Below are 26,048 nucleotides of genomic sequence, written 5' to 3' on the forward strand. Positions count from 1 at the left end.
AAATTTTATTTTTATCACACTTAAATTCGATTTTGTGCCTCGTCGAGGTTTGGATTGTGAATTAGCTCGACGTCGTCCGCATCTTCGAGACTTGACCATTTTTGGGGTAACGTGAAGCAGAAAATTCGTGTTCCAGCGAGACTTCGACGCACATGCAAACGTAAAATGACCATCACGATGAACAAAAAGAGGCCTTGGAGAGCGTTGATGCAGTCCGTTACTTCGAAAAAGGGTTGAGCGGCTTCGTTGTCTTTAAGGAACCACGAAAGTAACTCGAAAATCCATAAGAAGCCGGAAACGAGGAAGAGTTGGAAGTATTTCCAAGATCTAATTAGGGAGGAAAATGGTTGAAAAATTGGAGATTTTTGTAAAGAAATTGAAGTTTTGGGAGTGAAAATGGCTTGAAATGTTTAAAAAAAATTATATTTGAAGAGATTTTTTTTTTAAATAATTTTTTCGAGCACAAAATTAAATATTTGAACAATTTAAAAAAAAAATTGTTTTAAAAAAATTAAAAAAAATGTAAAGAAAATTTTTTCTAAGTTAAAATTTTTTAAAACAAAATCACTTCAATAAATTTTGAAAAAAAAAGTTAAAAATTGTAAAAAAAAATTATGTTTTTGATAATTTTGATTAAAAATATAATAAAAAAAATAAAAAAAAATAAAATAAAATAAAATAAAATAAAATAAAAAAAATAAATTTTAATTTTTAATAAATGATATTAAATTAATTTTATTTATAAAAAAATAAATTTTAATTTTATTTTTTTTATTTAATTATTTTTTTTTATTTTAATTTCAAAATTTTTGAAATCATTTTTAGCTCAAAAAATGCTTAAAAATATTTAAAATCATAAATTTTTTAAATTGATTTTTTTTATTAATTTTATTTTATTATTTTTTTTTTTAATTAGATAAAAATTAGGTTTTCATTATTTTTTAGGAATAATGACTCCAAAAATTATTTTTTTTTAAAACGAAAAACATGGAATTTTTTTGCGATTTCCAACCCTTTTTTTAAATTATTCTTTTGTAAAAAAAAAATTATTAAGAGCCTAAAAAATTAATTTTTGAACTAAAATGACACGAAATTCACATTTTTGAAGAACTTCATTTTTACTCAATTTTTGAAGAAAAAAAAATAAAATTTTTAGAGCTTTGAAAAGAAAATATCAAAATTTCAGAAAATTTTAAATTTTTTGATTTTTAAAATTTATTTATTTAAAAGATTATTTTATTGAAATTTGCTCTTTTGAAAAATCAAAATAATTTAAAAGATTCAGTTTTAGTCCAAATTTATCAGCTTTGACAAATTTTCAATTAAAAATTAGAATTTTCGCTTTAATTTAATTCATATGAAGATAAATTTCAATGAAAAAATTTAAAAAACGCTCTATTCAATAATTTTTTTGATTCAAAAAATTAGCAGAATTTTTAAAAATTCTCATATTTTAAGCTATTCTTTAGAAAAATAGCTCCAAAATATTATATAAAAATGTAAAACTCAAAGATTTTCTTTATAAAAGTTAAAATTTTAAGCTTTTCACTCCCAAAAAATTTAATAAAAAATAATTTTTTAATGAAAATCTCCTAAATTTTACAAAAAAAAATTTTTTTACGTTTCTTGATCAAAATTTACCCTCACCTGTATTGAATAACTCTCCTATTCATCCATTCCGAAGGACATCGTATCGCAAAATAGATCACGAGCGCCAACAAAACACAATTAATTGCCCACAAAATGGCAATCGGCACATACTTCCAATAGTCATAACTCTCTAAAACTTCAATTTCCAGCTCCATGCCGTGCGTCAACACGCTAATCACGATGCCAAACAACACTAAACTCGGAATTCCCCAAGCATAAATGTGATTTAGGTAAATCCAATTCCTCGAAACCGACATGGAATGCGAACTTCTATCAATAAATCGCCAATTAAAGTCATTTTTCATCATTTTAAAGGTCGGAGGTGACTTACATATTCTTTTTTAGTTGATTCGCCATGATTACGTTGAGCCACGAGAAGTATGCGACGATCGCGAATGGCCCGATGTACAAATCCACAAAGGAAAAAACGACATAAAGTTCATGAAAATCAGCCAGCCAGTGATGAAGAACCTGAATTAGCATGAAAACTCCCAAACAAAGAACGGCGATCATGAAAGCGATGTCCTCGGGCGCTCGTAAAGTCCGGATTTTGTAGTAAATTACAAAAGTAGCTGCCAGAAAAACGACTGAAATCGGCAAAAAGTCGTAAAAAAGCGCATAATAAGGCTCTTCTGCGCAAATTGCCGCCGAAAATTCCGTTTTATTGTCATCCACTTCCGACAAAAACTCGCCGACGTAACAAAATTCAAACAAATCCGCGACTTCATCCAAATTCTGGAAGTCAACAACCACGGCAAAGCCCCTTTTGCACTCCAAATTGAACTTTTTGCCATCGGGACAGTACAATTCCTCACCAATTTCCGTGAAATTTGCAATTTCCCGGGAGCAACAACGCCGCGTTTTCGGATCGGCAGCACTTGAGAGCGCGAAAAGCAGCAAAAAAACAGCTAGACATGACATCGCGTCGTGAAATCTCGGATAAAACTGATTACGAGAGGCGATTATTCACTCTCTACGACGAGAGAAGGACCGGTTTCACGCTAAAAAATGTACGTGCTGTGATAAAATTCAGTTTCGGCATACGATACAAGGAATTGAGAGAGCAAAAAATGTGAATAAACGATTTTTTAAGCAAATAAAAACGTATTATTATCGAGGTAACACATCGTAACGCAGCAATTACGCGGATTTGATTTATTCAAAGATGATGTTGATGGATTTCCGGATGTCGCTTGCGTATGGGAATCTTCGATTAAAGGTGAGGGAAACGAGTTTGGTGCATTTTTGTGACAAGAAAGTGTTAAGGATGGGTCAAAAATGCATCAAAAAGGATGAAATTTTGAAAAAAATTGGTAAAATTTTTGTTTTTTCAGTTAAAAATTCACAAACAAAATTACAGAAAGTCCTTTTTAGCTCAAAATTTTGTCAATTTTAATAAATTTTGGCTCTTTTAGGTAAAAATTCAGCTTATATGAACATCAGGACTTACTGATGTAAGTAAAAATTTAGTAAAAATAAGATAATTTCAGTCAAAAATCAAATTTTAACGCATCGATTTTTAAATTTTGAAGCAAATTTCAATAACTTTTTGAGGTAAGTCTTATGAAAATAGTTTAAAATGCTCAAAATAATCAAAAAAGCCTTAAGCCTTTGATATTTGTTTTAAAAAATTTCATTTTTAATAATTTTTCTGAGGCTAAAAGTACTTCTAAAAGGCTAAATATTGAGTTTTTGAAAGATTTTAGACCGAAATTGTACTTAAATTTTCTCGAAAAGTCAAAATATTCAAAATTTGGCAATTTTTCTTTATCGATATTATTTAATTTCCATTTAATATCAATGAATAAAGGCAAAAAATGTGAAAAAAATCATTAATTTTCGTACAAAAATGATCAGCTTTCAAATTTTTCAACAAATTTGAGTGTTTTTCTCAGTTAAGTCATTAAAAATTTGTGAAAAATTATTTTCTGAATTTGAAAATTTTTAATTTTTGAGATATATTTTATCAAAACCTCTCAATATTTGTTATAAACATTCAGTTTTTCATAAATTTTTAGCTTTTTATCGTAAAAAAGTACATTTAAACGCTTAAATATTGATTTTTTGTTCGACTAAAGTACAAAAATAAATTGAAAATGAACAAAAAAGACTCGAAAACTCAAAATTTAGAATTAATTTTCAATAATTTGCTTTAGTAAAAGTCAAAATTAATGAAAACTTATCAAATATTGTTAAAAATTATCTTTTAAATGTTGAAAAAACAATTTTTAGATCAAGTTTGGTTGCTATTTAGCTTCAGGTAAAAAAAAAATTATCGTTAAGAAATGTTCATTTGGATGTTCAACACTCATTTTAGGGTTAAATACGACTTTTTTTGACTGAAATTCTTCATAAATTGTCAAAAATGTTCATTTTTAGAAACAAAAATTCACTTTTGAATAAATTTTGTCTAAAATTCTCAAGAAATCTTGACTTTACTTCATTAAAAACAACCCCTTAAGCACCATTTCAAGCAAAAATTACAAAATTTACATTAATTAATAAATAATTTTTCAATAAATTGTCATCTTATATCGTGTCACTTAAATTTATTCCTACTTAGATAACTTAGACATCACTTATCTTACAACCTAATTGCACCAACTCCACGTCGGAGTCTTCATCACAACTAATTATTTGCTTTTCAACAGGCAGCAGACAAAAAACCCCTTTTTCACCCAAAATTTTACGAACGTGATATCGCTTGAGGACCATCATGTAGAAGATAAAGACCCCCTGAAGGCCTAAAAAGCAATCGACGATGAGAAAAAAGGCATTTGGCATGAAAAATACCGCAAAAAACTGAAAAATCCACAAAAGTTCGGTGATGAGAAAGAGCTTCAGGTACAAAATTGACCTAAAATCGAACAAAAAATTAATTTTCCATCAAAAAAATTTAAGAAAATTCAATTTTTTACCGATATTTCAACATATTTCGGTAACGCTTGCAGACTCTGCGAGGTAAAGACGAGGCTGTGATTACTAAGAATATGAGAAAAAACAAACTATTGATCCACAAAATGAGCAAACAAGCATCTTTGAGCAAGATCCAGTCGCCACTGAGGTACATCAAGACCTGTTGGAGTATCAAAGGGCCCGTCCAGCCAAGAAAATGAGTCGTTATCATGAAAAATGGACTCACAATGCCTCGATATCTACAAAAAATATCAAAATTTATCACGAAAAATAAAAATTTTAAAGTTTCTTACAAATTTTCCCGCAGCTGATACCATAAAATGACGTTCATCCACACAAAACTGCCGATATTCGCATAAAATTGCACAAAAATCATCGATTTTGGTATAAAATTCGGTGCTAAAACTCGTTCCAACGTTATCCAAGCAACGTCAATTGCTGTTCCGAGCATCAACATCGCCACAAATATCACGAAGGGGATATCCTCTGGTCTTCGGAGTGACTCGATGCGCGAATAGCTGTACAAGGTCATACCTAAAAAGACGATTGAGAGGCATTTGCAGTACGTGGGCAGGTCTAGATGCCATTTTCTGGGTGGTTTTTCGATGCAAACGGCAATCACTTGAATTTCCTCGTGAATTTCCGTGACAAAACAGAATTTCCTTCGATTTTTGGCGATTGTAACGTTCTCGGAATACTCAATGATGCCAATTCGGTCGCCGTTTTTGTCACAATCGATGTTTAGTATGCGCCGCTCGTTGTAAACGCCAACGCAGAAAATTCCATCGACGATTTTTGTGACTTTGTCGGTGGGCAGCGGGCAACAAAATTGCAGTTCGCGATCGAAATTGTCCTCAGTTGAAGTGATTTTGAAGAAATTTAGCACAAAAACTGCGAAAAATAGAAGAAACGACCTTGTCATCTTCTTAAAAGTGACATTTTTTATCTTCTTGGCTTGAAATTTGAAGCGAAACTGAAACACGCGTCGCTCTCAAAACATTTTTTTGTTAGTTTTCGAACAAAATCAAGAATTAATTAGCCAATTTGTGTCTGTTTTTGTCTCGCTCCGTCTTTTATTGTCGCCATAAATCAAGTTACGGTAGCGATGCATTCCCACATGGGCTCATTATGTATTCAAATTTGATAAGAGAATCGTGTTTCGTGCAGAAAACGTCGTAGAAACAAAAAAAAAACGAGTTTTTCAAGTAATTTCTTATCATAATCCCGAAAAAAAAGACAAAAATTATTTTTTTTAAACTAAAAAAAATTTTTTCACACAAATCTCATGTATAATAAATGGACATGCCGACACTATTTCGACGCGCGTCGTTCGTTGGAGGCTCGACATCGGCTGCGTCATCGATTTCCGACCATTTCGGAGGCAGGAACCAGCAACACCACTTTGTGCCGCCTAAAGATTTCTTCACATGGAGTCGCGATGAGACCATGACGAGGAAGATGTAGATGCCTTGCAGGGCGTAGATGCAGTCGATGATGGTAAAGATGATTTTGGTTTCGCGATAATTGGCGATGGTGAATGGCAAAAGTGCGTAGATGGAATGGAACATCCAAATGAACTCAGATACGAGGAAGAGTTTCAGGTATAAAATTGATCTAAGAGGGGGAAAGTGGTTAAAAGGCGGGATTATTGAAGGTTTAAATGCGATTTTGTGAGAAAATAGAACAATTTTTGAATTAACATCGTTTTATGGAATTTCAGAAGACTTTTTGAAAGGTTGAATTAGCCAAAAGGCGATTTTCAAATTTTTAACGGTCATTTTTTGAATTGACATTTATGAAATTTGTGGTTTAAATGTCAAATTTAAGAAAAATATAAAAAATATTTTTTTTAATAATATTTTTAGAGAAAAAAACTCTTGGTTAAATACGATTTTTAATAAAATAATTCTTAAAAATTGAAAATATTTCATAACTTTGAAAATTTCTTGAAAAAATATGAAAAAAGACCAAAAATGGTAAATTTTTTATTTCGGCCAATTTTGACTTCTGAAATGAGTCAAAGGACAAAAAGTTCAAAAAAAAAAATGGAGCGGCCTAAAAAGGTTAAAAAAAATTTGTAATATTTTGAAAAAAAATATCAAAATTTTATAACTGATTTAATCGTGAAATTTTGTTAAAATTTTGATAAATTTTTCAATATTAATTTGTTTTATTTTAAAATTTATTTGAAAATTTTTTTTTATTTAAAATTACATATTTATTTAAATTTATTTAAACTTATGATATAAACTAAAACTTGAGATTAAGTATATTCTTTTGACTTAAGCTTAAGAAAATGTTTTGCAGCAGTGCTAAATTTTTTTTTACAAAATTTGTATCAATTTCGTAAAAAAAAATATTTTTCAAAAGAAATTTTAAAATAAAAGTTTAAAGGAATTTATCACAATTTTAACAAAATATTACTATATTTTAAAATATTAAAAATTTTATCAATTATTTTTAGACTTTTTTTAAAAAAATATTAAAATTTCAAGAAAATTTATATAAATTAAGTTATTTAATTAAATATGAAAGTGACGTAAAAACTTAAGCAAGTCAAGTGTCGAAAAGTTTTAAAATAAGTTTTAAGTTAAGTTAAGTTTTAAGTCAATAAGTTCTGACTTTTAGCTCAAAATTACTTTAAAAATACAAAAATATCAAAAGAAAGAAATTTTAGAAAATTTTTCAAAACAATTTTTTTAATATTTTTAGCAAAAAAAAACTCTCAAAAATTATATGTTTGTATTAAAAGAGTTGTGAAAATTACAAAAATCACTTAAAATTTCATTATTTTTAATTTTTGTCCTAAAAATAACAAAAAATTGATTAAAGATTCTAAAAAAATTTTTAGTTTTCCAAAATTCATTAAAATTTCACATTTAATTTTTTGTGTAAAATGACAAAAAAATCATAAAAATTTTAAATTTTTCTAAATTCACTTCAAAAATTATGAAATAAATGAAAAACTATTTTTTTTTTTGATCCGAACACGAAAACTGTTCACTTTTCTCACAAAATCCCAAATTTCCCTTAAAATTTTACCTGTATCTCAAGACTTTTTGTCTGCGCGCTCCAATCCCATACTGATACTTAAATGCAAAATACACGACAAAAATCAACAAGATGCAACTAATAATCCACAATGTCACCAAATACATGTACTCGTAATAGAACCAATCTGGTCCGAGGGCATAAGGAACTGACAGTGACAGGATTGGCGTTGACCAGGCACACAAATGATACCACACGAGCGTTGCTGTCGACGGAGGATTCTGCGAGGCACTAAATTATTTTTTTTTTTATAAAAAATTTGAAAAATTTCACAAAAAATTAATTTTTCTTTACATATTTTTCCTTAGTTGACACACAAAAACGACGTTAATCCACACGAAGGAGCCCAAACTTGCGTAATATTTGACGAACATCATTCCGAGCAGAATCGAGGCATCGTGAATAAACTCCCGGATGAACTCTAAAACGGTTTCCAAGGTCAAAAACAGGATCAAAAGTAAGATAAAGATGAGAAAAGCGACATCTTCCGGTTGTCGCAGCGTCTTAATCCGCACATAAACGACAAAAACGGCAATTAACGCAACAATTGAAGCCGGTACGAGACAATTATCGATCCTCGAGTACCATTCGGGGGCTTGGCAATATCCAATAAAGTACGAGTCGTTGCCCGTTTGATTGTTATCCACGCCATCGACGTAACAATAATCCGCCAGACTGTCAAGGTCGTCTATTTCGGTCACGTTTCGCACCACAACTGTCTCCGCTGGCGACGTACAATTGATGTCCAATGCATAATAAAGCGCCGCGGCATCACTACTGCGATTCACGCATGTCGCTTCGCCCTCGAGCAGCATAAATTTCGTGTCTTCCGCACAACATGCGCGATTTATCTCGACCACGACACTTGCAGACACTTGCAAAATCACAACAAAAATCAAATGCCATCTTTCCATGCCGCCGCCGTGCGAAATTTGGGTCAATAATACGGAAAAACGATCTATTTTTGACTAATACATAAATTTTTCTTTTTTTCTTTCTCTATGCGCGAACGAAACGAACGGCCCTACAAATCGATTCCGAAAAAAAAAATTATTTAAAAAAAAAATTATCGCCAGTAGTTGCCCGTGTCAATTATAAACATAGACTGAAGAAATGAGATTTCTTTTAATAATTCACGAGATGAAAAACATGAAAAACCAATAAAAGAGTGGATCAGTCTGCAATGGCATTCACGCACACAAACCCATTCGTTCATCTTCTTCTTCTTTCCATATGTCGTCGTCGTCGTCCCCGGCGTGCCGTCACATCAATAATAAACTGTGTGTTTTTCAACTATAAAAGTTAAATTCCGATCTCTCACCAAAAATTATTTTGCAACATGTGGCCACGTATGCGATGCTGAGTGTTTGTCAATAAATACGTTTACATGTTGGTTCGATGATCATCTTCATTAGAGAAAAACGTAGAAAGTTGCCAGAAAAACCAACGAAAATATTGGATTTTAGGCGAATTGTGCATTAGGGCAAAATTTTTAAATGTTAACTGGGACAACATTTTTCAAGTGTAAACTGGGAAAAAATTTTTCAAGTGTAAACTGGGAAAAAATTATTTGAAATGTAAACTGGGGCAAAATTTTTTAATGTGCAATGGGCGAAAAAATTTTGAAATGCAAACTGGGAAAATTTTTTCAACAATGTAAACTGGGGACAAAAAATTTTAAAAAATGTAATTGGGAAAAATTTTTTGAAATGTAAACTGGGCAAAAATTTTAAAATGTAAACTGGGGCAAAATTTTTGAAATGTAAACTGGGCTAATATCTTTCAAATGTATAGTAGGACGATAATCTGTAATGCCCATTGGGGCAAATTTGGCATTTTTAAGGTTTTTGAGCTTTTAAACATCCTTAAATTTGCATTGGGGTTGAAAAAGAATGTAGACTGGGCATATTTTGACCCATTGTGAGACAAAATGACTTTTTTAAGGCTTTGTAGATTTAAAAAAGTTAAGCCCTTCAATTTTTTATAGGAAATTTTTTTAATTATTTTGAGATAACAATTTTTAAAACATAAAAATTTGCAAAGAATTTCTATGAAAATTTAAAGGGCCTAATTTTTTTAAACCTCAAAACCTTAAAAAACGATTTTGTACAATGGGTCAAAAAAATCCCAGTCTACAATCTTCATTAAACCCAATGCATATTCAAGAATGTTTAAAACCTCAGAACCTTAATAAATATAATATCGCTCCAACTCCATTTAAGATTCTCGCCCCATTGCATATTTCAAAAATTTTGCCCCAGTGTACAATTCAAAAATTTTGTCCCAGTGTACAATTCAAAAATTGTCTACCAATACCGCATTTTTCTTCGAAATGCGGTAGAAACGACACGAAGAGAATTAATTTTTCGCGTTAATATGGAGCACGACCCAGAATCTTTTTGGTTTTTTGGCAAAGGGTTGAGTGTGACTCGATTCAATATATTGCACGAGTGTGCTCGTTAATTAATACATGGATGTTAATTTTCCGATTTTATGCAAATTTATAATTAATGTAGAATTAATTTTTGCTAATTGGTATGTGTTTGCAGTTCGGTGCATTACTTTGATGATTAATTTTGCGGTTGATGAGCATGAGAGAATTTCTGTCAATTATTAAAAAAATTTTGATGAATTTGATATTTTATTTTAAATAAATTAATAAATATTTTGATTTTAGGACTTAAAATATCTCATTTGAATATATTTTTAAAATTAAAGACTTATAAAAAAATATCAAAAATTTGCCTCGTGAGAAATTCTTTATCCGACACTGAAATTTAGGACCCAAAAATAGTAAATCAATAAAATTTTTATGTTTTCTTGCAAAAAAAAAATGTTAAATTTTGATAGTTGGCTCTGGTTATATGCGATATGAGTGTTTCTGTGAATAGAATTTATTAGTTTTTCATACCAGACGCCTCCATTCGTTCGAAAACAACATTTTCATACATAAAAAAAATCATTAAAACCCAAAAAATTTTATGAGAAATATCGAAAAACTAAACATAAAGTAGAATTTCTTCGAATTTTTAACTTATTAATGATTTTTTTTCTTGATTTCTTAAAAAAATGGTCTCATTTTCACACGCTTGGATCTACTCATATATCAAAAAATAATTAATCTGCAAAAAATAATAAAATTTCAAAAACAATCGCCTCATGTATAAAAAATCTGATAAACAATTTATTCTATGAATTGTGACTCAAACAATTGTTATTCAAGATTTTTTTAATTTTTTTTGGGAAAGTACCGAGATCTTAATGGAAGAGGTCAAACGAGTTCAAAAATCGTACGCTTTGCAAAAAATATTTTTAAATAAACTCGCGACAATTCCATTGAAGAAATTTCTGAATCGAAAAATATTTTCTACGTTTCTTAAAAAAAAATTCTTTTTAAAAGAAAAAAAAATCTGGTACAGGAAATAAACAATAATTTAAGTTGCCCATATTTTCGCGCATAAATTATTCGCAGAAACGTGCCAAAAAACAAAAATATAATGACGTCCATTGCGAGTCAATTTTTGATGACGTTCACGTGATTCACGAGAAAGAGAGAAAAATAAACAAAAAATTATTTTTTTTTGCGAATCAAATAAGAAGAGAACGTGTAATAAATTATATTTTGTTTGTGTTTGAGCTCTAAACAAACCGGTTCTAAAAAAAAAAACAATACATCAAGAATAGATGATTCAGAAAGTAATTTCAGAAGCTGTGATAGCAAATTTTCAAATATTTATTTAATTACTGTCGAAACTCTCATCAGCAAAAAAAAAAAGTATGAATCACTCGTTGATTGTCAAGAAACAATTGTCTGAAACTATCTGAAAGTAAATTTTTTCTCGTGAAGGTCAAATTAGCAATTTATTAAGCTCTTATTTCTTTCTCTCGCGAAATTCTCTCGTTGTACTCTCGTTTTAATTGACAGACGAAACACGCCTCTTTATTTACAACTTGTTTACGTTACGAAGCAAGTTGTTGTTGGTTATCGCAGATATTAGGTAACCGGCTCTCGTAAAAGTTGTTTAACGTGGAATACTCAGAGGTTTGAGACTTATCAAGACTTTGATTAAAAGTTTTAGAACCCCTCATGAGCTTTTCTATGAAAAAAAATTTAAACAAATTGAAACTAAGCAACTTAAGGACACAAGGCACCTTTGACTTTTTAAAGCTAAGAGCTACTGAACCTTTTTGAAGAAGTTTGGAGCCTGATTCAAGCTTATTTTGAACAAAATGTACTCTACAGACTCCTCAACGGCTTACAAAATGGATTTTAAAAGGCAATACATGTTCATAAAATTCTTAAAATTTGCGAGAATTTGAACATGTATTGCTAAAACTTCTAAAATCCATTTTGAAATTTAGTTTTTGAGAGTTCTGTAGAGCAAAATTTTTCAAAATAAGCTTGACTTCAGGTCCAGAATTCTTCAAAAAGGTTCAATAGCTCTTAGCTTTCAAAAAGTCAAAAGTAAATTTTATTCATAAATGGCTTAGTTTCAATTTGTTTAATTTTTTTTATAGAAAAGCTCCGGAGGGGTTCTAAAGCTTTTTAATCAAAGTCTCTGAAAGCTAAGATTTTGTGTAACTTTTGTAATTTTCAGCTTAAAAACGCGTTTTGGGCAATTTCGTTCCAATAAGTTTGATTTCCTTTCCTGTGGGACAAAATTACCTTTTTTTAAGGCCCTGGGGTCTTGAAAATAAGGCCCTCAAACTTTTACATGGAGAAATTCCGAAATTTTTATTTTTTTTTAGAAAAAAAAACTTTGAAATATTATTAAAAATATTTTAAAATTATTTTTCTGCATAAAATCAAAAAATAAATTTCTAAAATTTAAAAAAAATAATTATGTATTTTTAAAATTTTGAATATTTTTTTAATTTTTTCACATTTAGGTAAATAAATTTTTGAAATAATTATTTTTTTTAAATTTTAGAAATTTATTTTTTGATTTTATGCAGAAAAATAATTTTAAAATAATTAAAAAAAAAATATTTTTTTTTTATTTTTTCAAAAAAATAATAATTTCGGAATTTTTCCGTGTAAAAGTTTGAGGGCCTTATTTTCAAGACCCCAGGGCCTTAAAAAAACTATTAAAATAAATCGTAGTTGCTGTCAAATTTTGTCATATAAATTTCTACTTTTTATGAGTCATACCAATTAATTGTAAACATTTTAATCAATTCTGATTAAATTTATAGCTCTTAACTTATCAAATTATTCAAGATTAGTGTTGCAGAACGACATTTTCATTTCAACTACGCACTCGAAAAAGTCTTGTGTCTCTCAAAATTTTAACGAATTTAGAGCTAAAAGTTAAAAAAAATTTAGAAAATTTTGAAAAATTTCCAAACGATGGTTTACATAACAATTTTAACTCAAACTTCAATTAATTTTGTAATTTCCCATAAAAAAGTGACTTGTGACCTCTAATTACAAAATCAAACCGGTGTAATAATCAATTAAACTTCTTTGATCGTATTTTACGTCATTTACGGGTTTAGTCTCGTTTTTTTAGGTCATGACGTAGTATTGGAGTCCCCTGTAATACTCGATCGCCTTCGTTTTCGCACTTATTCGTGTCTACTCAATTCTCTCTCACACATTTTTAATTGTATTCAAACAGTTTGGCAAGAGAGGCGAGTTTTTCGTATTTATTTTTAGATCAGTCTGTTAGTCTCTTTTTGTTCGTCTTCTTCCACAGTCGATCGCGCGACTTGCTTAGACACTTTTTTTTAAAAAAAATATTTATAATGAAATGATAATTGAATACGGCAAAAATGTTGAAATTATTTTGTTTTGTGATTTTTTTCGGGGAAGTACTCTCGGTTCATGACGCATTACTGGATTTAAAAAAATGCTGTCTTAAAGGTCGTTTTGATCCAAATACGCAAAAATGTATCACAAATGACGAGAGAAACTATCCTCCGGCAATTTTGTGTCGCGAATTGGTGTCGGAAAAAGAGTTTTCCGAAGAAGATATGAAGGAAGCAGGACATGTTTGTGTTGCCGATGTCTTGGAATCTGAAACAGGGCGACTTGTGAAGGAACATTTCGTTTGTGATGAGTTCGAAAAGTGTTGCACAAGCGGAAAATTCGATCAACGAAGGAAAATGTGTGTAGATCCAACGACGTCAGCGCGATATACGTTCTCGTTGTATTGCAGAAAATTTGTGCCAGATGAGGAAGTAGCAGCGGCAGCACTGTTTACTTCAAATAATGCTTCTAGCGAGTAAGTTTTTTAGTTTTTCTCACGCTTAGTATCAACTAAAATCTCATTCTCTTGAAATTTTCAGTGTTTGTGTGGAAAAAATTGCTGATGTTGAGACAACGACAGAAGCGTACCTGACTTGTGAGAAAATCAACTACGAACTTGCTCTCACCTTTGAAACGTGGCTTTATCCGTTCTCGATTGCCTTTCTTTTGCTCACCCTTTACTATTACGTCACGGAATTGAAAGACTTGCGATCGGCACAAGATATCGCCTTCATGTTTGCGGTAGCGTGTCTTGCAGCTCATATGATTCTGCATATGGCACGGTACAGCAAAAGTATTGCGTGGGTTACATTGGTTTACAATTACGCTGGACGATACTTTAAGACGGCGTACTTTTCGTGGTTTAACGTCATGGTGCTAAGTCGACTTTTTGAGAATCGGAATTTGTAAGTTTTTGATGCATTTTTGACAAAAAAACGGGTTATATTAACCCCTTGAAGGATTAAATTAACCCTGAAGTGATCTTTCTAACCTCTTAATGAATTTGACTCAATCTGACGCCTTAAAAGGTAATTTGACTCCTTTTGAACTTTACCATCTCCAATCCAAAAAATTAATCCTGGATTCTGTTTGGGGCTGGAGAAGGTAAGTTCAAAAATGGGATCAAATTAACCTTTAAAGGCGTCATGTTGATTTTTTTAAAAATTTTTGAGGTTAGAAAGATCACTTCAGGGTTAATTTTATTCCTCAAGGGGTAAATATAACCCGTTTTTCGACCATAGAGTGAAATTTATCGAAAAATTCGAAGAAATTGATCTAAACTACTCTTTTAGAGCCAACAACAACTACTTCGAAAACAATATTCGACCATTTTGGCGCCATTTGTACGCTTGGAGCGTCCCGATGCTTTTTATCATAATTTACATCTGCTACCCTCGAATGAATTGGCATATCCCCATTTTGTGTCTATGGATCGTTAACGTCATCCTGCTACTTGCAGCTATCGCAGCAGTTGAATATGACAGAACCAATTTTGAAAAACTGATTTGGGAGCGAAATCATTACCGAACGTGGTTATTGGTGCGACTCTTTATGGGCGCCGGCGTCTTGTGGGTTTTTGGCGCCAAATATCGAATTCCAATTTTCACGTCACTTTTCGCGCTTCAAGGCATTCTCGTATTTTTGATAATGGTTATTTATCGATACAGTGCGAAACGAATGCTGGGAGGCGTGAAATGCTTCTGCTTTACATTTCCGAAAAAGTGGAAACAGATTCCAAGGATTGATGAGGATAATGTCGCGTCAGATGTGACGTGTAATAATACGAAGGATGATGATAGTTATGTGTTAAGAATACCGTTAGATATTTAGAAAAGTAGTGAAAATGAATCCTCATTAAATTTTAAGGAAAGTTTAGTTTTAAGACTTGTGTGCCAAATATATGATTATTTTCTAACGTTCAGTAAGATATTGTTGAAAGTACAATTTATGTGAAATATGAATCAATGTATCAATAAAGCAATAGGTAATCTCGATGATTTATCGGTCAAATATAATTGAGATTAAATTCTGATAACAATTTTGTACTTATCGTAAATCGCTATTTTGATTCCAAAAAGTCTGCAACATTTATTTAAAATTTTTATCAGCAAAAAATCTAAAAATACTCATTTTCCTTAACATGCCGGCCTTTAGTCATTCATCAAAACATTAACACATTCTTCAACCGGCAAAATTCCATTCGTCATTAAAAACGTCATCATCATTGACTTATTTCCCCTCTCCATAAAATCACGTCATTCAAGTGTTCATCGCCCATTCATACCAAAAAAAGTCGTATCTATGTATGAGTGCTCGTGTAAAAATAAACAAATGAATGGTTGGTAAATGATGATGAATTCAAGTCACGCACACAATGACAACTTATACACAAAACTACGATAATATGAGTAATAAAGCCAGTCGAGTCGATCTCAATGAAGGAAACAGACACAAAAATAACGAACGCGAAGTACTTAAACTATTTTGAATATTAATATTTCGCTACATTCCATCGTAATTTTTTGCAATATTACGAGAAAAAATGTTGAGAAAAGCATAAATGAAATGCTTTAAAATATGTTTAAATGAAAAAAGTGAGTAAAAAGACACCCCGATCAAATAAAATGAAAACCTGGATTGTTCTAAAGTAACACGGGGCGGCTGTCTACTAAATTTGAGTGTATAAGTGTTATTACGTATACGTCTAGTCAATTTTAGTGTTGTACCATAAAATGAAAAAAAAAAAGAAATGAGTAGAAGAGACATGGATGGCGACACACACACGAAATTTATTTTAATGTATTCCACGAAAAATTATACCTTTTGCACTTTTACTTCAGAGTTCAAACTCGGGTACTATCAAAAACAACAACAAAAAGTAAAAACAAAGCAAATTTATGTGAAGCAATCACCACAAATTGTAGACGTAATTTGAGCGATTTTTTTTTGTGTTTGCTTCTGTAACCGTGTCACAAAAAAAAAATATTGCAGTAATTCGCATTTAAAGTGTCCCGCAGGCATTGCAAGTAATGACAAGTGAAAACCCGGAATGAATAAAAAAAAAGTTGTCTGACCATAAAAAGTGCATTTGATTAAAATTGCAACGGTCAAAGAACAGTTACGTTTTCGCGAAAAAAAAACATTGAGGAAGATGCGTGGTTGGTGAAACATTATCGTTAAAAATTAAAAGAACCTTATCGAGAACAAAACTTGTTTCTGAAGTTGATGTCATTGTCACGAGTACGAAAGAAATGTCATTAGTGACACGTTTAGAACTTGGTTTGAGACTTATTGTAAATACGCGATGTTTGAGTCATTTGATTCATGTTGAATCATGATTTTTTTCTCGATAATTGAATGTGAATGACGTTTGATCAAGTGTTTGACTACTGCGTACTTCAGTTCATTAACATCCGATTGCAAAAGGTTAATAAAAAGCAGATGCACAAAAATTGTTTCTCGTTAACTGCTTGGAGGAGTACTAATCTAATGTTTAAAGAATGATGGAGATATGTATTGAATTACAAGAATAACCGCATTTTTATACGTTTTTTGTACGATTAAGGTCTGTCAAGCATATGGATTGAAATTTAATGGGGCGACTTGACTTTTTTAAACGGCTTAATAAACAATTTTTAAGTAGTTTTGATTCCCATATTATCTAGTGGTTAGGATATTCAGTAGATTTTTCATAGTTTTGATTCCCATATTGTCTAGTGGTTAGGATATTCAGTAGATTTTTCATAGTTTTGATTCCCATATTGTCTAGTGGTTAGGATATTCAGTAGATTTTTCATAGTTTTGATTCCCATATTGTCTAGTGGTTAGGATATTTAGTAGATTTTTTATACTTTTGATTCCCATATTGTCTAATGGTTAGGATAAGCCTTATTAAGTCATTTTAAACCTAAAATGAAAAAAATTTAGTATCATGAAATGCAATATGGAAATAAACTCACAAAGTTCCCCCACGTAATTGTTGACTTAATTTTGATTGTTTTGTTACATAAAGGCGTATCTAAAATCTAACATTAAGCACTTAAGAGTGCACATACAAAACAATCTCAAAGCAATTTTGTATCTATTAGTATTTGTTATGAAAACACTTTTTTTTTCAAAGTAAGAGTATCAAGAACGTACGTCAATTTAAACAAGAATGTGTGCTTAATGGATGTTAATTACCGGAATCGTCACACTTTATGTACATTGTGTGCTTGTTGAAACTTTTTTCTTTTAACTCGCCTTGATTAACGTTTTTGTCTTTCTTCCTTCTTTCATTGCAGTTTTGAATCTCGGTAAATTTTAATATAGTACAAAACATTTCCAAGTCAGACACAAAATCAAAAAAAAAAACAACAAGATGTTCGTGATATTCCTTGTATTTGCTCTTGTAACGAGAGCCATGGCGTCACCGCAATCCATTAGTCCGTTTGCTGTGCGCATCAACAAATGCTGTGAAAGATTCGAAGTCATACAAGATGGCAGATGCACAGATGCCAAGACAGCCGATGAGAATGGCACCGATACATGGCAACCGATTTTCACAAGTGAATCGGGTGAGATGAATGTTCATGTGCAGGATTTCAAATTCGTGATCGGGCTTCCGGATTGCGGGGGTATGCAAATGTGGCCTGTTTATCAATATCCATCGGTGAGTTTTGAAATTTTATCTATTGGAGTAATTTTTAATGATTTTTTCTTATAGAGTACTGATAAATTGATGCTTTTACCTGATGGGCGATTACGACATTTAATTAAGGGACCTCATGATGATGATTCTATAGCAGAACAGTATACGAAAAATGATGAAAATCCCTTAAATTATCTTTTTAATCAGGGAAAATACTGCATGGAAAAGGCAATTACTAAACATAGTCCCAATGGATTAGCGGAATTTGCAATGGTATGTCTTCCGGAGAAGGTTATCCATTGGACTGACAGCGATTTCCTTCTTCGTAAGATAATAAACCCGATATTTCACGGCATTTCCATGATAATTCTCATGACTGTGGCAATAATTTACTTCATCCTTCCATCGCTGCGAGATCTCGTAGGGAATATTGTCACTACCATCACTTTATGTCTCGTCATAAGTCAAGCAGCAGATCTTGTTCGAATCCTCACGCAGTTCAGTAGTCACGTAAGCTTCTTAGTAGCGGATGCGATCTTATACACGAGTCTTTTGGCAGCGTTTTTCTGGCTAAACAGCATGGGATTTTACATTTGGAAGACTTTCCGATCACGAAATGTTTTCCTTCGTGTGACAGATGGTCGTAAATACTGCTACTATTCAGCATATGTATGGGGCGTGACAACCCTAATGGCGGCTTTGGCAATTTTCGCGCACTTTTTCCTCGATACTGGCGATGTTCAGAAACAACGTAGCATCTTCGAGGACCAAGAAACGATCGGATGGCTGGGAATCGCAGTATTTTTCTGCCCGATCGCCTTCATTATCATCATAAATTTGTTCTTTTTCGTCACGACGATCAAAATTATGCGACGCATCAACACTTATGGCAGAATTCATCACAAGCTGCGTGGAAGTTTTATACTTTTTAGCTTGTTGTTCCTCATTATGACCATCAGTTGGTTCTTCCTGATCTTGTCGTGGCTCGAATACGATACGTTATTGTACACGCACATCTTTGTGAATGCCTTGCAGGCTCCGGCAATCTTTTATGTCGCGATAATCAGACAGAAACACGTAACATTCCTGCTAAGAAAGACCTGCTGCTACAATGAACCGGTAGCGACAAGTGATTGGGGCGACGAATTGACGTACATGAATGGCGGATATTAGGCAGCTAGAACCAAATTAACACACACTTCACGATCGAACAAAGTCACTCTAATCTTTAAGAATTGATATTTAAGAGAAATTCGTCCAATTTTTTGCCTTAAAATGTCTCGAAAAAGACAAATTTGATATTTTTATACAAATAAATCAGGGTCGAAAAAACTTTTAAGTCAAAAGAAAAAACTTAATGCTTTTGCTTGAGAATATGTCAAAATAAACTGACTTCAAAAGGTCTTAAATTTAAAAGTCTTTAAAGTCAAAAGTTAAAGCTTACTAAGTTAATTTCATTTTTCTTAAGTCAAAGTCTTAAGTCAAATTATAAAAACTTAAATTTTCAAAAAACAAAAAAAAAACATTTTTTTCATAAAAATTTGTTTTTTTGCCAAAAGCTAGTTTCTAAGGCAAAAGATTAATGATTTTTTATGAAAAAATTTATTTTTTTTTTCAAAAATTAAGTTTTCAGTTTTGACTTAATAAACTCAAAACTTTAACTTAAGAAAACTTAAGTTTAACTTTAAACCAAAAGTATACAAAATTTTGACTTTTAAGCCCAAACTTAATTTATTTTTGACAAATTCTTAAGCAAAATTATTATTTTTTTTTTTAAATTAAAATATTTTCGACCCTGATAAATATACAAGCTGAGTGTATCTAATATACGTGTAGTAAAGATTTTACTAAAAAAAATTAGAATATTTAAGAAATTTTTTAATATATCTCATTTCCACGGAGAAAATTTTTGTATGTACTTAAGAGAAATTTGTCGATAAGTCCACTTTTTACAAATAAAAAAGCAAAAAAATAACTCAAAATTCTTTCACTTACCTGCGAAAAAAGTTTTCCTTCTTCACGTTGTGCCAAATTTGATAAATAAGCTCGAACCACGAGATGCGAATCGTCGAGAACGGTGTTGAAAAATCTCCGTGTCGGCAAAAGCGCTTCAATATCAATCAAAAACTCGATAAATCGTTCGCAATATCGCACGAGTTCCGGCAGGACCTTCCCTTTGGGCTTCACCGACTCGAGAACTCCGAGGAATTTTATTATTAAATTTTGCAGGAAATGTCTCTCGTACTCGAGTTGCTCTGCCATTTCTGGTTTGTCACGTTTTCGTAATTTTTTCCAGAATTTCTTCCATTCTGGCGTGTTTTTGAACTCTTGTTCGCGACGTTCTACGAAAAAAAAATGATTTTTAGTGAAAATTCTTTATAAAAGACTTCAATTACTCACTTGGCAACAAGCAGGACCACATCGAAAGTGACACAAGTTTTTTCGCTTCGTTCCGGCAAATTTCCACTTCCATGCTGTTGAAGCAGTGATTCAGCAGGACAATTAATGCGGATTGTTCTTTCATGGCTTCCGGCGTCAATTTATGGTCCGATAAGCAGGCATCCATGACAGCACGGAAAAAATTCGCAAATTCCGCGGTATTTGTCTCGAAAATCTTCCATACTTCGACTTTTTCGCGGAATTTCTCGTTCAGCAGGACAACAATTGACATGAGAAATGCATGATTTGCCTCGTTTCCTTTGTAATTCGGCCACAAATAGTTCTCCAAGTACTGGCTGAACTCGAGCATCACAATTCTCTGTCGCTGGTTGCTCTGAATTTCATGGCGGTAGATGTCGTCGACGACTTTCGGGTCGAAAGGTAAGTGATTGTCCTTCGTTTCGAGCGACCAATATTGATGTGCGAGCTGAAATTAGTTGAAATTTCATTAAAAATCAGTTTTTCAAGGGTCAAAGACGAAAGAAGACTTACTTGGGTGATTTTATCAGCTTTAATATCGGCAACTGTAACAGTATTTCCTTTGACTTTGGTCGTTTTTTCCTTTTTTACGACCTTTCGCGGCATTTTTGATGATTATTTCTACTGGATTTTCGCTAATTTACACGCAAAATTGGGAGAAAAGATTAAAAAACGTTTTCAAAACACCGCATGTAAACAAACAAACAAGTGTCAACGGGGTTTTGACGTTTTATCACTTTTGAACGTCTCAAAAAGACAAGAGAAAATCGGCGCGAATGAAGAAAAACATTAAAAAATTGTAATTTTTCGTCTAATTTTGACGATGACAACTTTTAAGACTGGTAATTATCGATAAAAATCAAATTTTTGAATAATTTTTAACAAATTTCTTTCCAGCTTTTGACTTGTTCAAAGATAAATTGCCTAAAATCGGATTTCAAGTTCCTTCTATCGATTCGATGCTCTGTGGAGGACTTAGACTTCGAGGAATTACAGAAATTGCGGGCGAAGCAGGGAGCGGAAAGTCACAATTGGCGATGAATTTGTGTCTGACGACGCAGTTACCGTTGGAAATGGGCGGAATTGGCACGAAATCGTTGTATATTAGCACTGAAGGGCCTTTGGCGACTGAAAGACTTTTGCGGATGGCACGAACGTTAATCGAAAAACACGAATTGAATGTAACAGCAACACAGATGATGGATAATGTGATTTATATTAGTGTGATGGAATATGTAAGGAACGTTTTTTGAAGGTTTTTAGGTTCAAAGGGAACAAAAAATTTAATTTGAACTCGAGTTTCTTAGAAAAATTTTCAAAAATTTTTGACTTTTTTTCATTTTTTGATCCTTGAAAGTCAAAAATCTTCGAAGAATCAAAAATTATGAAAAATTTTCTAAGAAAATTCAGATTTTAGTTAAATTTTAATTAGAATTGACGTAAAAATGGTACTTTTAGCTTGAAAATTTTTTTCCAAAGCGAAAAATTAAAAAAAATATATTAAAAAGTTTAAATTTTCAATTCTTTTTAAACGTTTTTTCTCGTTTTGAAGCATAAACTCTTATTTGAACAAAAAAAAATATAAAAAAAAATTTTTTTTTTCAAAATAATTTTTTTTTGTACCAAAAATCTTTTTCAAACCTCAAATTTTGATAATTTTTCTTTAAAAAATCAAATTTTTAAATATTAATTTTTTATCATTTTTCTCTCATTTTCAGGACGATCTCTACAACCTCATCGTCAACCGTCTCGAAAGACTTCTTGAAACCGAACCCGTTGGTCTCGTCATAATCGATTCCATTGCCGCCATTTTTCGAATCGAGGAGCGATATGCCGAACGATCGCAGGATTTACGATCTCTTGTCGTCACTTTGCAGCATTTGGGCAAAAAATATGACTTTGCCACAGTTTGCATCAATCAAGTGCGAAACGACCTGGAATCCGAAGAAGTTGGACCAACGTTGGGCCTTTCATGGGCAAATTTGGTAACGACTCGATTGCAAATTTACAAGCAACCAAGTATGAAGCAAGGAGACACCGTGCTAAGACAAAAACGCGTTTTACGTGTGATTTGGGCGCCAAATTTACGAAAAAATGACGAAGCAACGTTTTATATAAATGAAAATGGGATTTTGTGATAAAATTTTTGGGAGTATAGAAGAAATTTTTGCTCTTAGAGAAAAAATTGACACCTAAAAGTATGCAATGAAAATCATATAAAAAATAATTTTGTGATTTTTGGAGGTATGCAATGTACATCGCACCCATATTTCTTGATTTTCCCTGAATTTTCTCAGAGATTTTCTAATTTTTTCTTTAGCAAAACCTTCTGAAAGTCAAAATGAACAAATTTTAAAAATCCCCAAAGAGATTCTTGAAGCAGAATTTGAGATATTGCGTTACAAAACTCGTATGAACCCATTTTTAATAGAAAAATTTGTTTAAAATTTTATTAATTTTTTATTATTTCTAAAATTAGGTTTAAAAAATCGTGTCGTTCGCACGTAAAAGTCAAAATAATTAATGGATAAGACAAAAAAAAAATATTGCTGCAAAAAAGTTTGATTAAAAAAATTAATTTAAGATAAATTTATGAGTTAGAAGCCAAAGTCCAAGGCATCTCTTATTCGAAAATCAACGATGCCGAAGCATAACTAACGCTCGAATCAGACATGCTATAACACTCGCTACTTTGTGCGTATTGCAAAAACTTCAAGTTCATCTTGTGCCCTTGTTGCTGGAGCACCTTGACCGCTTGCAGAAGCACCGAAATGGGATGTCTTCCGCAAATCGTGTTATTATACTTCCGCAAATACTCGGAAAATGCCTCGGGATTAAGTGTTTCAATGAGATCCATTCCCTGCTTGTCCAACTTTTCGATTGACTTGCAAATGGGGCCTGCAGCCTTGTCGTAATACGTATACCGGAAACGCTGTCCCCAATGACAAAAATCCGACGAAATCACAAACAAATTTTCCGGATCAGCGAGATATGGTGCCAAAAGTTGCCCATAAAGTGCTTCAGAGTCAGTTGAAAGAGATCCAACCATGATGGGCACAACGGTGAACGAATAACCTTCCATCACTTTGGCGATATACGGCAAATGCATCTCAATACTGTGCTCATCTTCGTCCGTTTTGCGATCCATAAATTGGAATTTTCCGGTAGCTTCGAGCTCGGAAATAACTTTTGAGTCGATCGTCAAGTTGTAGAGGGGCGTTTCGTACGTTTTCATTGACGTGAGAGCGCAACGCGAGAGACGCACGTGATGCGACGGACCCAAAACGAAAATTCTCTTCACGACGCTCGGCGAAATTTGGCGGTAAGCCCATCCGCCGCATGCACCGCAGTAACTGTAGCCGGCATGCGGGGCGATTATCGCACGTGCCGGGCCCCATGTCAATTCCGCATCGTTTAGCCAGCCCGTTAATTGGCCATCTAACTCAGATCCTGCAAGAAAAATGAGGAAAATTTATTAAAATTAGAAAAAAAATTTTTTGAGAGAAAATTAATGAAAAGTCGGCAAGATTTGAATGAAAATCATCTTAAGATGAGAAAATTATTCAATTTTAGGCTAAAAATTAGTAAAAAATTGACTTTCACTATTAACAGAAATAGGAACATCTACACACGATCAACTAGACAACAAAATAAATATCACATTGACAACCCATTTGGATTACTTTGCGATGTCCTGACGGAGTATAATGATTTGACAGAAGAGGTCGTAAACTTTCCTATTGAAAAATTTAAGAAATTGGTCAAATTAAGATGCATCGAAGAAAGTGATTGTTTTCGTGTATTAAATCGAATTTTTTCTATATTTATTTATGAATTAAAATTTTAAAGTTGAATTTTTTTTAAATCAATAAATTTTTATTGAAAATTCACGAAAAAAATGACTTTCGGCTAAAAAAAGTTATCGCGATAAATTTTTTCCATTTTTTATTAAGGCCGCTCCAAATATAAACTCAATAGTTTTGTCCAAAAATTTTGAGAAAAAAATGGGGGGGGGGCAAAATAAAAAAAAAATTTGAAATACTTATTTTCATACAAAATGCCAATTTTCAAACAATTTTTGAACGTTAATCAATATTTTTGATGTTTTAAGTTTTTTTTGCATTGATAATTGTTTATTTAAAACTGATTTAAGAACATTTAAGTTAAATTGAAAAATTGAATATTATAAAAAAAATTAAAACAATTTTTATGCAAAATATTTTTAGAGAAGAAAATTCATGTTAAAACACAATTTTTAATACAAAATTTTTTTGAAAAATTAAAAGAATTTTAAAATTATTTTTCAAAATTTATTAAAATTATATGAAATAAGACCAAAAAACGGTCAATTTTGGTGAAATTTTTAACTTTTTTATTTTTTTTTGCCCCACGCGTTTTTGGAAATCAAAATGGGGCATCGGACAAAACTATTGAGTTTCGCGGCCTAAATTTTTATTTTTTCCCCTGAATTTTTTTGAAAAAAAAAATGGATTTATTCAATTTATTTGTCTTAAAAGTAAAAATGCGGGCGAAAAAGGAGTCAAATTAACACCTTAAGTGGTCAAAGTAACCCTTTAGGAGTTAAATTGACTTCTTGAAGGATCAAATTAACCTCTTAAGGGGTCAAATTAACCTTTTAAGTGGTAAAATTTATCTCCTCAAGGGTTAATTTGACCCCTTTTTTGCTCATAATGAAGATAAAAATATTCGAGTTTAAGTCAAATCCTTTTCTTTTGATAAAAACCTTTATTTTTTAAGCTTTTTAAATCAATTTCTGGCTACGTCGTTATAAAAATCCGTATCCAAGACAACCAATTCCGCTTTTTTCTGCTCAATATCGCTCGTTAATCCATTAATGGCCTTTTTAACGTCACCATCGAGCGTTTTTAGGGCATTTTTGTGCCCTTCAATGCTCTTAATTCCCGCATCGAGATCATCCAAGGCCCGAAAAAAGCTGTTAACTTCCGTAATTGACGTTCCCAGGTACCCGCCATCGGATTCATTGCCTCTGGCACGCCCACGAATTTTGGTATTCAACCTCGAGAGACTCTCTTTGAGCGATCCAGCGTTCAAAACCTCATCCACGTCATGTTCAAAGACTCCCGCAGCAACTTCCGAGTTATTTTTCATCTTCTCAAAGGAAATATTAGCCAACGTATCTCTCGTTTTTATCAAAATATCATAACTATCTCTCAACTGACGCCGCAATTTCAGGATTTTATCTTCGACTGTTTCACGCGAAATGTCTGGATCAGCAATTGTTTCGTCCAAATCCTCGAGAAAAACCTCCTCCGCCATCGCGAATCACGCAAAAAACAGTCAAAAACACGAACGGGTTGTCAAGGATTCGAATTCGTAGCCAGCTCAGCTGATTTCTCTTTGTTCATAGTCGTCGTACAAGCGAAAAAATTTCATTTTAAGCAAGAATTTTGACAATTTTTGACTTACTTGAGTCCGTGTACCAGCTGCCAGCGTGGGATGCGCACCTCATCGACATTTTTGAAGAGTTTTTACACGTAAAGCAGTCCAAAATTGTCGCTTTTTTGCCTCTTTGTTTGTTGTGGAATCGAATTTTTTTGATATTTGAGCCCAGAATTCATTTTCGAGCCGTGTGTCAACGAAGTTTTAACC

General features: G+C 32.1%; 7 protein-coding genes across 7 annotated transcripts in view; 3 read left to right on the forward strand and 4 right to left on the reverse strand.

Moving 5' to 3' along the window:
• LOC134835923 (RNA helicase aquarius) overlaps nucleotides 1-21,092 on the reverse strand; it is a 36,711-nt gene extending 15,619 nt beyond the window's left edge. The window contains exons 1-3 of the mRNA XM_063850947.1: nucleotides 20,931-21,092; nucleotides 20,400-20,865; nucleotides 19,995-20,341 (exon numbers count right to left, since the gene is read on the reverse strand). Of these exons, the coding sequence (XP_063707017.1) occupies nucleotides 19,995-20,341; nucleotides 20,400-20,865; nucleotides 20,931-21,023 (906 nt within the window). The 5' untranslated portion in view covers nucleotides 21,024-21,092. The remainder of the gene's footprint in view (nucleotides 1-19,994; nucleotides 20,342-20,399; nucleotides 20,866-20,930) is intronic.
• On the reverse strand, nucleotides 21-2,571 carry LOC134833309 (G-protein coupled receptor Mth2-like). The gene is made up of 3 exons (XM_063847587.1): nucleotides 1,982-2,571; nucleotides 1,648-1,920; nucleotides 21-327 (listed from the first exon to the last, which is right to left on the reverse strand). The coding sequence occupies exons 1-3, from the start codon at nucleotides 2,569-2,571 to the stop codon at nucleotides 21-23; spliced, it is 1,170 nt and encodes a 389-aa protein (XP_063703657.1).
• LOC134833311 (uncharacterized) lies at nucleotides 5,850-8,531 on the reverse strand. Its single transcript, XM_063847592.1, has 3 exons — nucleotides 7,912-8,531; nucleotides 7,609-7,848; nucleotides 5,850-6,180 (listed from the first exon to the last, which is right to left on the reverse strand). The coding sequence occupies exons 1-3, from the start codon at nucleotides 8,529-8,531 to the stop codon at nucleotides 5,850-5,852; spliced, it is 1,191 nt and encodes a 396-aa protein (XP_063703662.1).
• On the forward strand, nucleotides 13,241-15,370 carry LOC134835928 (uncharacterized). Its single transcript, XM_063850954.1, has 3 exons — nucleotides 13,241-13,844; nucleotides 13,909-14,274; nucleotides 14,662-15,370. Exons 1-3 carry the CDS (start codon nucleotides 13,393-13,395, stop codon nucleotides 15,197-15,199), a joined length of 1,356 nt encoding a protein of 451 aa, XP_063707024.1. The 5' UTR covers nucleotides 13,241-13,392; the 3' UTR covers nucleotides 15,200-15,370.
• LOC134833922 (probable G-protein coupled receptor Mth-like 5) lies at nucleotides 15,809-19,551 on the forward strand. Its single transcript, XM_063848422.1, has 3 exons — nucleotides 15,809-15,963; nucleotides 17,653-18,020; nucleotides 18,075-19,551. Exons 2-3 carry the CDS (start codon nucleotides 17,730-17,732, stop codon nucleotides 19,170-19,172), a joined length of 1,389 nt encoding a protein of 462 aa, XP_063704492.1. The 5' UTR covers nucleotides 15,809-15,963; nucleotides 17,653-17,729; the 3' UTR covers nucleotides 19,173-19,551.
• Nucleotides 21,093-21,166: 74 nt separating the features above from the next.
• LOC134835963 (uncharacterized) lies at nucleotides 21,167-22,823 on the forward strand. Its single transcript, XM_063851029.1, has 3 exons — nucleotides 21,167-21,259; nucleotides 21,315-21,652; nucleotides 22,136-22,823. The coding sequence occupies exons 1-3, from the start codon at nucleotides 21,241-21,243 to the stop codon at nucleotides 22,553-22,555; spliced, it is 777 nt and encodes a 258-aa protein (XP_063707099.1). The 5' UTR covers nucleotides 21,167-21,240; the 3' UTR covers nucleotides 22,556-22,823.
• Nucleotides 22,824-22,859: 36 nt separating this feature from the next.
• Nucleotides 22,860-26,026, reverse strand: LOC134835965 (protein MEMO1). Its single transcript, XM_063851031.1, has 2 exons — nucleotides 25,866-26,026; nucleotides 22,860-23,867 (listed from the first exon to the last, which is right to left on the reverse strand). Exons 1-2 carry the CDS (start codon nucleotides 25,912-25,914, stop codon nucleotides 23,041-23,043), a joined length of 876 nt encoding a protein of 291 aa, XP_063707101.1. The 5' UTR covers nucleotides 25,915-26,026; the 3' UTR covers nucleotides 22,860-23,040.
• Between the last annotated feature and the right edge of the window lie 22 nt (nucleotides 26,027-26,048).

This window comes from Culicoides brevitarsis, chromosome 3 (assembly GCF_036172545.1).
Source record: "Culicoides brevitarsis isolate CSIRO-B50_1 chromosome 3, AGI_CSIRO_Cbre_v1, whole genome shotgun sequence".
Taxonomy (NCBI): domain Eukaryota; kingdom Metazoa; phylum Arthropoda; class Insecta; order Diptera; family Ceratopogonidae; genus Culicoides; species Culicoides brevitarsis.

Coding starts and splice junctions, on each gene's coding strand:
- LOC134833309 (XM_063847587.1), bottom strand. CDS start 2,571: ATGTCATGTCTAGCTGTTTTTTTGCTGCTTTTCGCGCTCTCAAGTGCT. Junction 1,921..1,981: donor AATCAACTAAAAAAGAATAT/GTAAGTCACCTC, acceptor ATTTATTGATAG/AAGTTCGCATTCCATGTCGG. Junction 328..1,647: donor AGGAGAGTTATTCAATACAG/GTGAGGGTAAAT, acceptor CTCCCTAATTAG/ATCTTGGAAATACTTCCAAC.
- LOC134833311 (XM_063847592.1), bottom strand. CDS start 8,531: ATGGAAAGATGGCATTTGATTTTTGTTGTGATTTTGCAAGTGTCTGCA. Junction 7,849..7,911: donor TGTCAACTAAGGAAAAATAT/GTAAAGAAAAAT, acceptor AAAATAATTTAG/TGCCTCGCAGAATCCTCCGT. Junction 6,181..7,608: donor CAAAAAGTCTTGAGATACAG/GTAAAATTTTAA, acceptor TCCCCCTCTTAG/ATCAATTTTATACCTGAAAC.
- LOC134835928 (XM_063850954.1), top strand. CDS start 13,393: ATGTTGAAATTATTTTGTTTTGTGATTTTTTTCGGGGAAGTACTCTCG. Junction 13,845..13,908: donor TCAAATAATGCTTCTAGCGA/GTAAGTTTTTTA, acceptor TGAAATTTTCAG/TGTTTGTGTGGAAAAAATTG. Junction 14,275..14,661: donor CTTTTTGAGAATCGGAATTT/GTAAGTTTTTGA, acceptor CTACTCTTTTAG/AGCCAACAACAACTACTTCG.
- LOC134833922 (XM_063848422.1), top strand. CDS start 17,730: ATGTTCGTGATATTCCTTGTATTTGCTCTTGTAACGAGAGCCATGGCG. Junction 18,021..18,074: donor CTGTTTATCAATATCCATCG/GTGAGTTTTGAA, acceptor TTTTTCTTATAG/AGTACTGATAAATTGATGCT.
- LOC134835963 (XM_063851029.1), top strand. Junction 21,653..22,135: donor ATATTAGTGTGATGGAATAT/GTAAGGAACGTT, acceptor TCTCATTTTCAG/GACGATCTCTACAACCTCAT.
- LOC134835965 (XM_063851031.1), bottom strand. CDS start 25,914: ATGTCGATGAGGTGCGCATCCCACGCTGGCAGCTGGTACACGGACTCA. Junction 23,868..25,865: donor CAGCTGGTACACGGACTCAA/GTAAGTCAAAAA, acceptor TTTTTCTTGCAG/GATCTGAGTTAGATGGCCAA.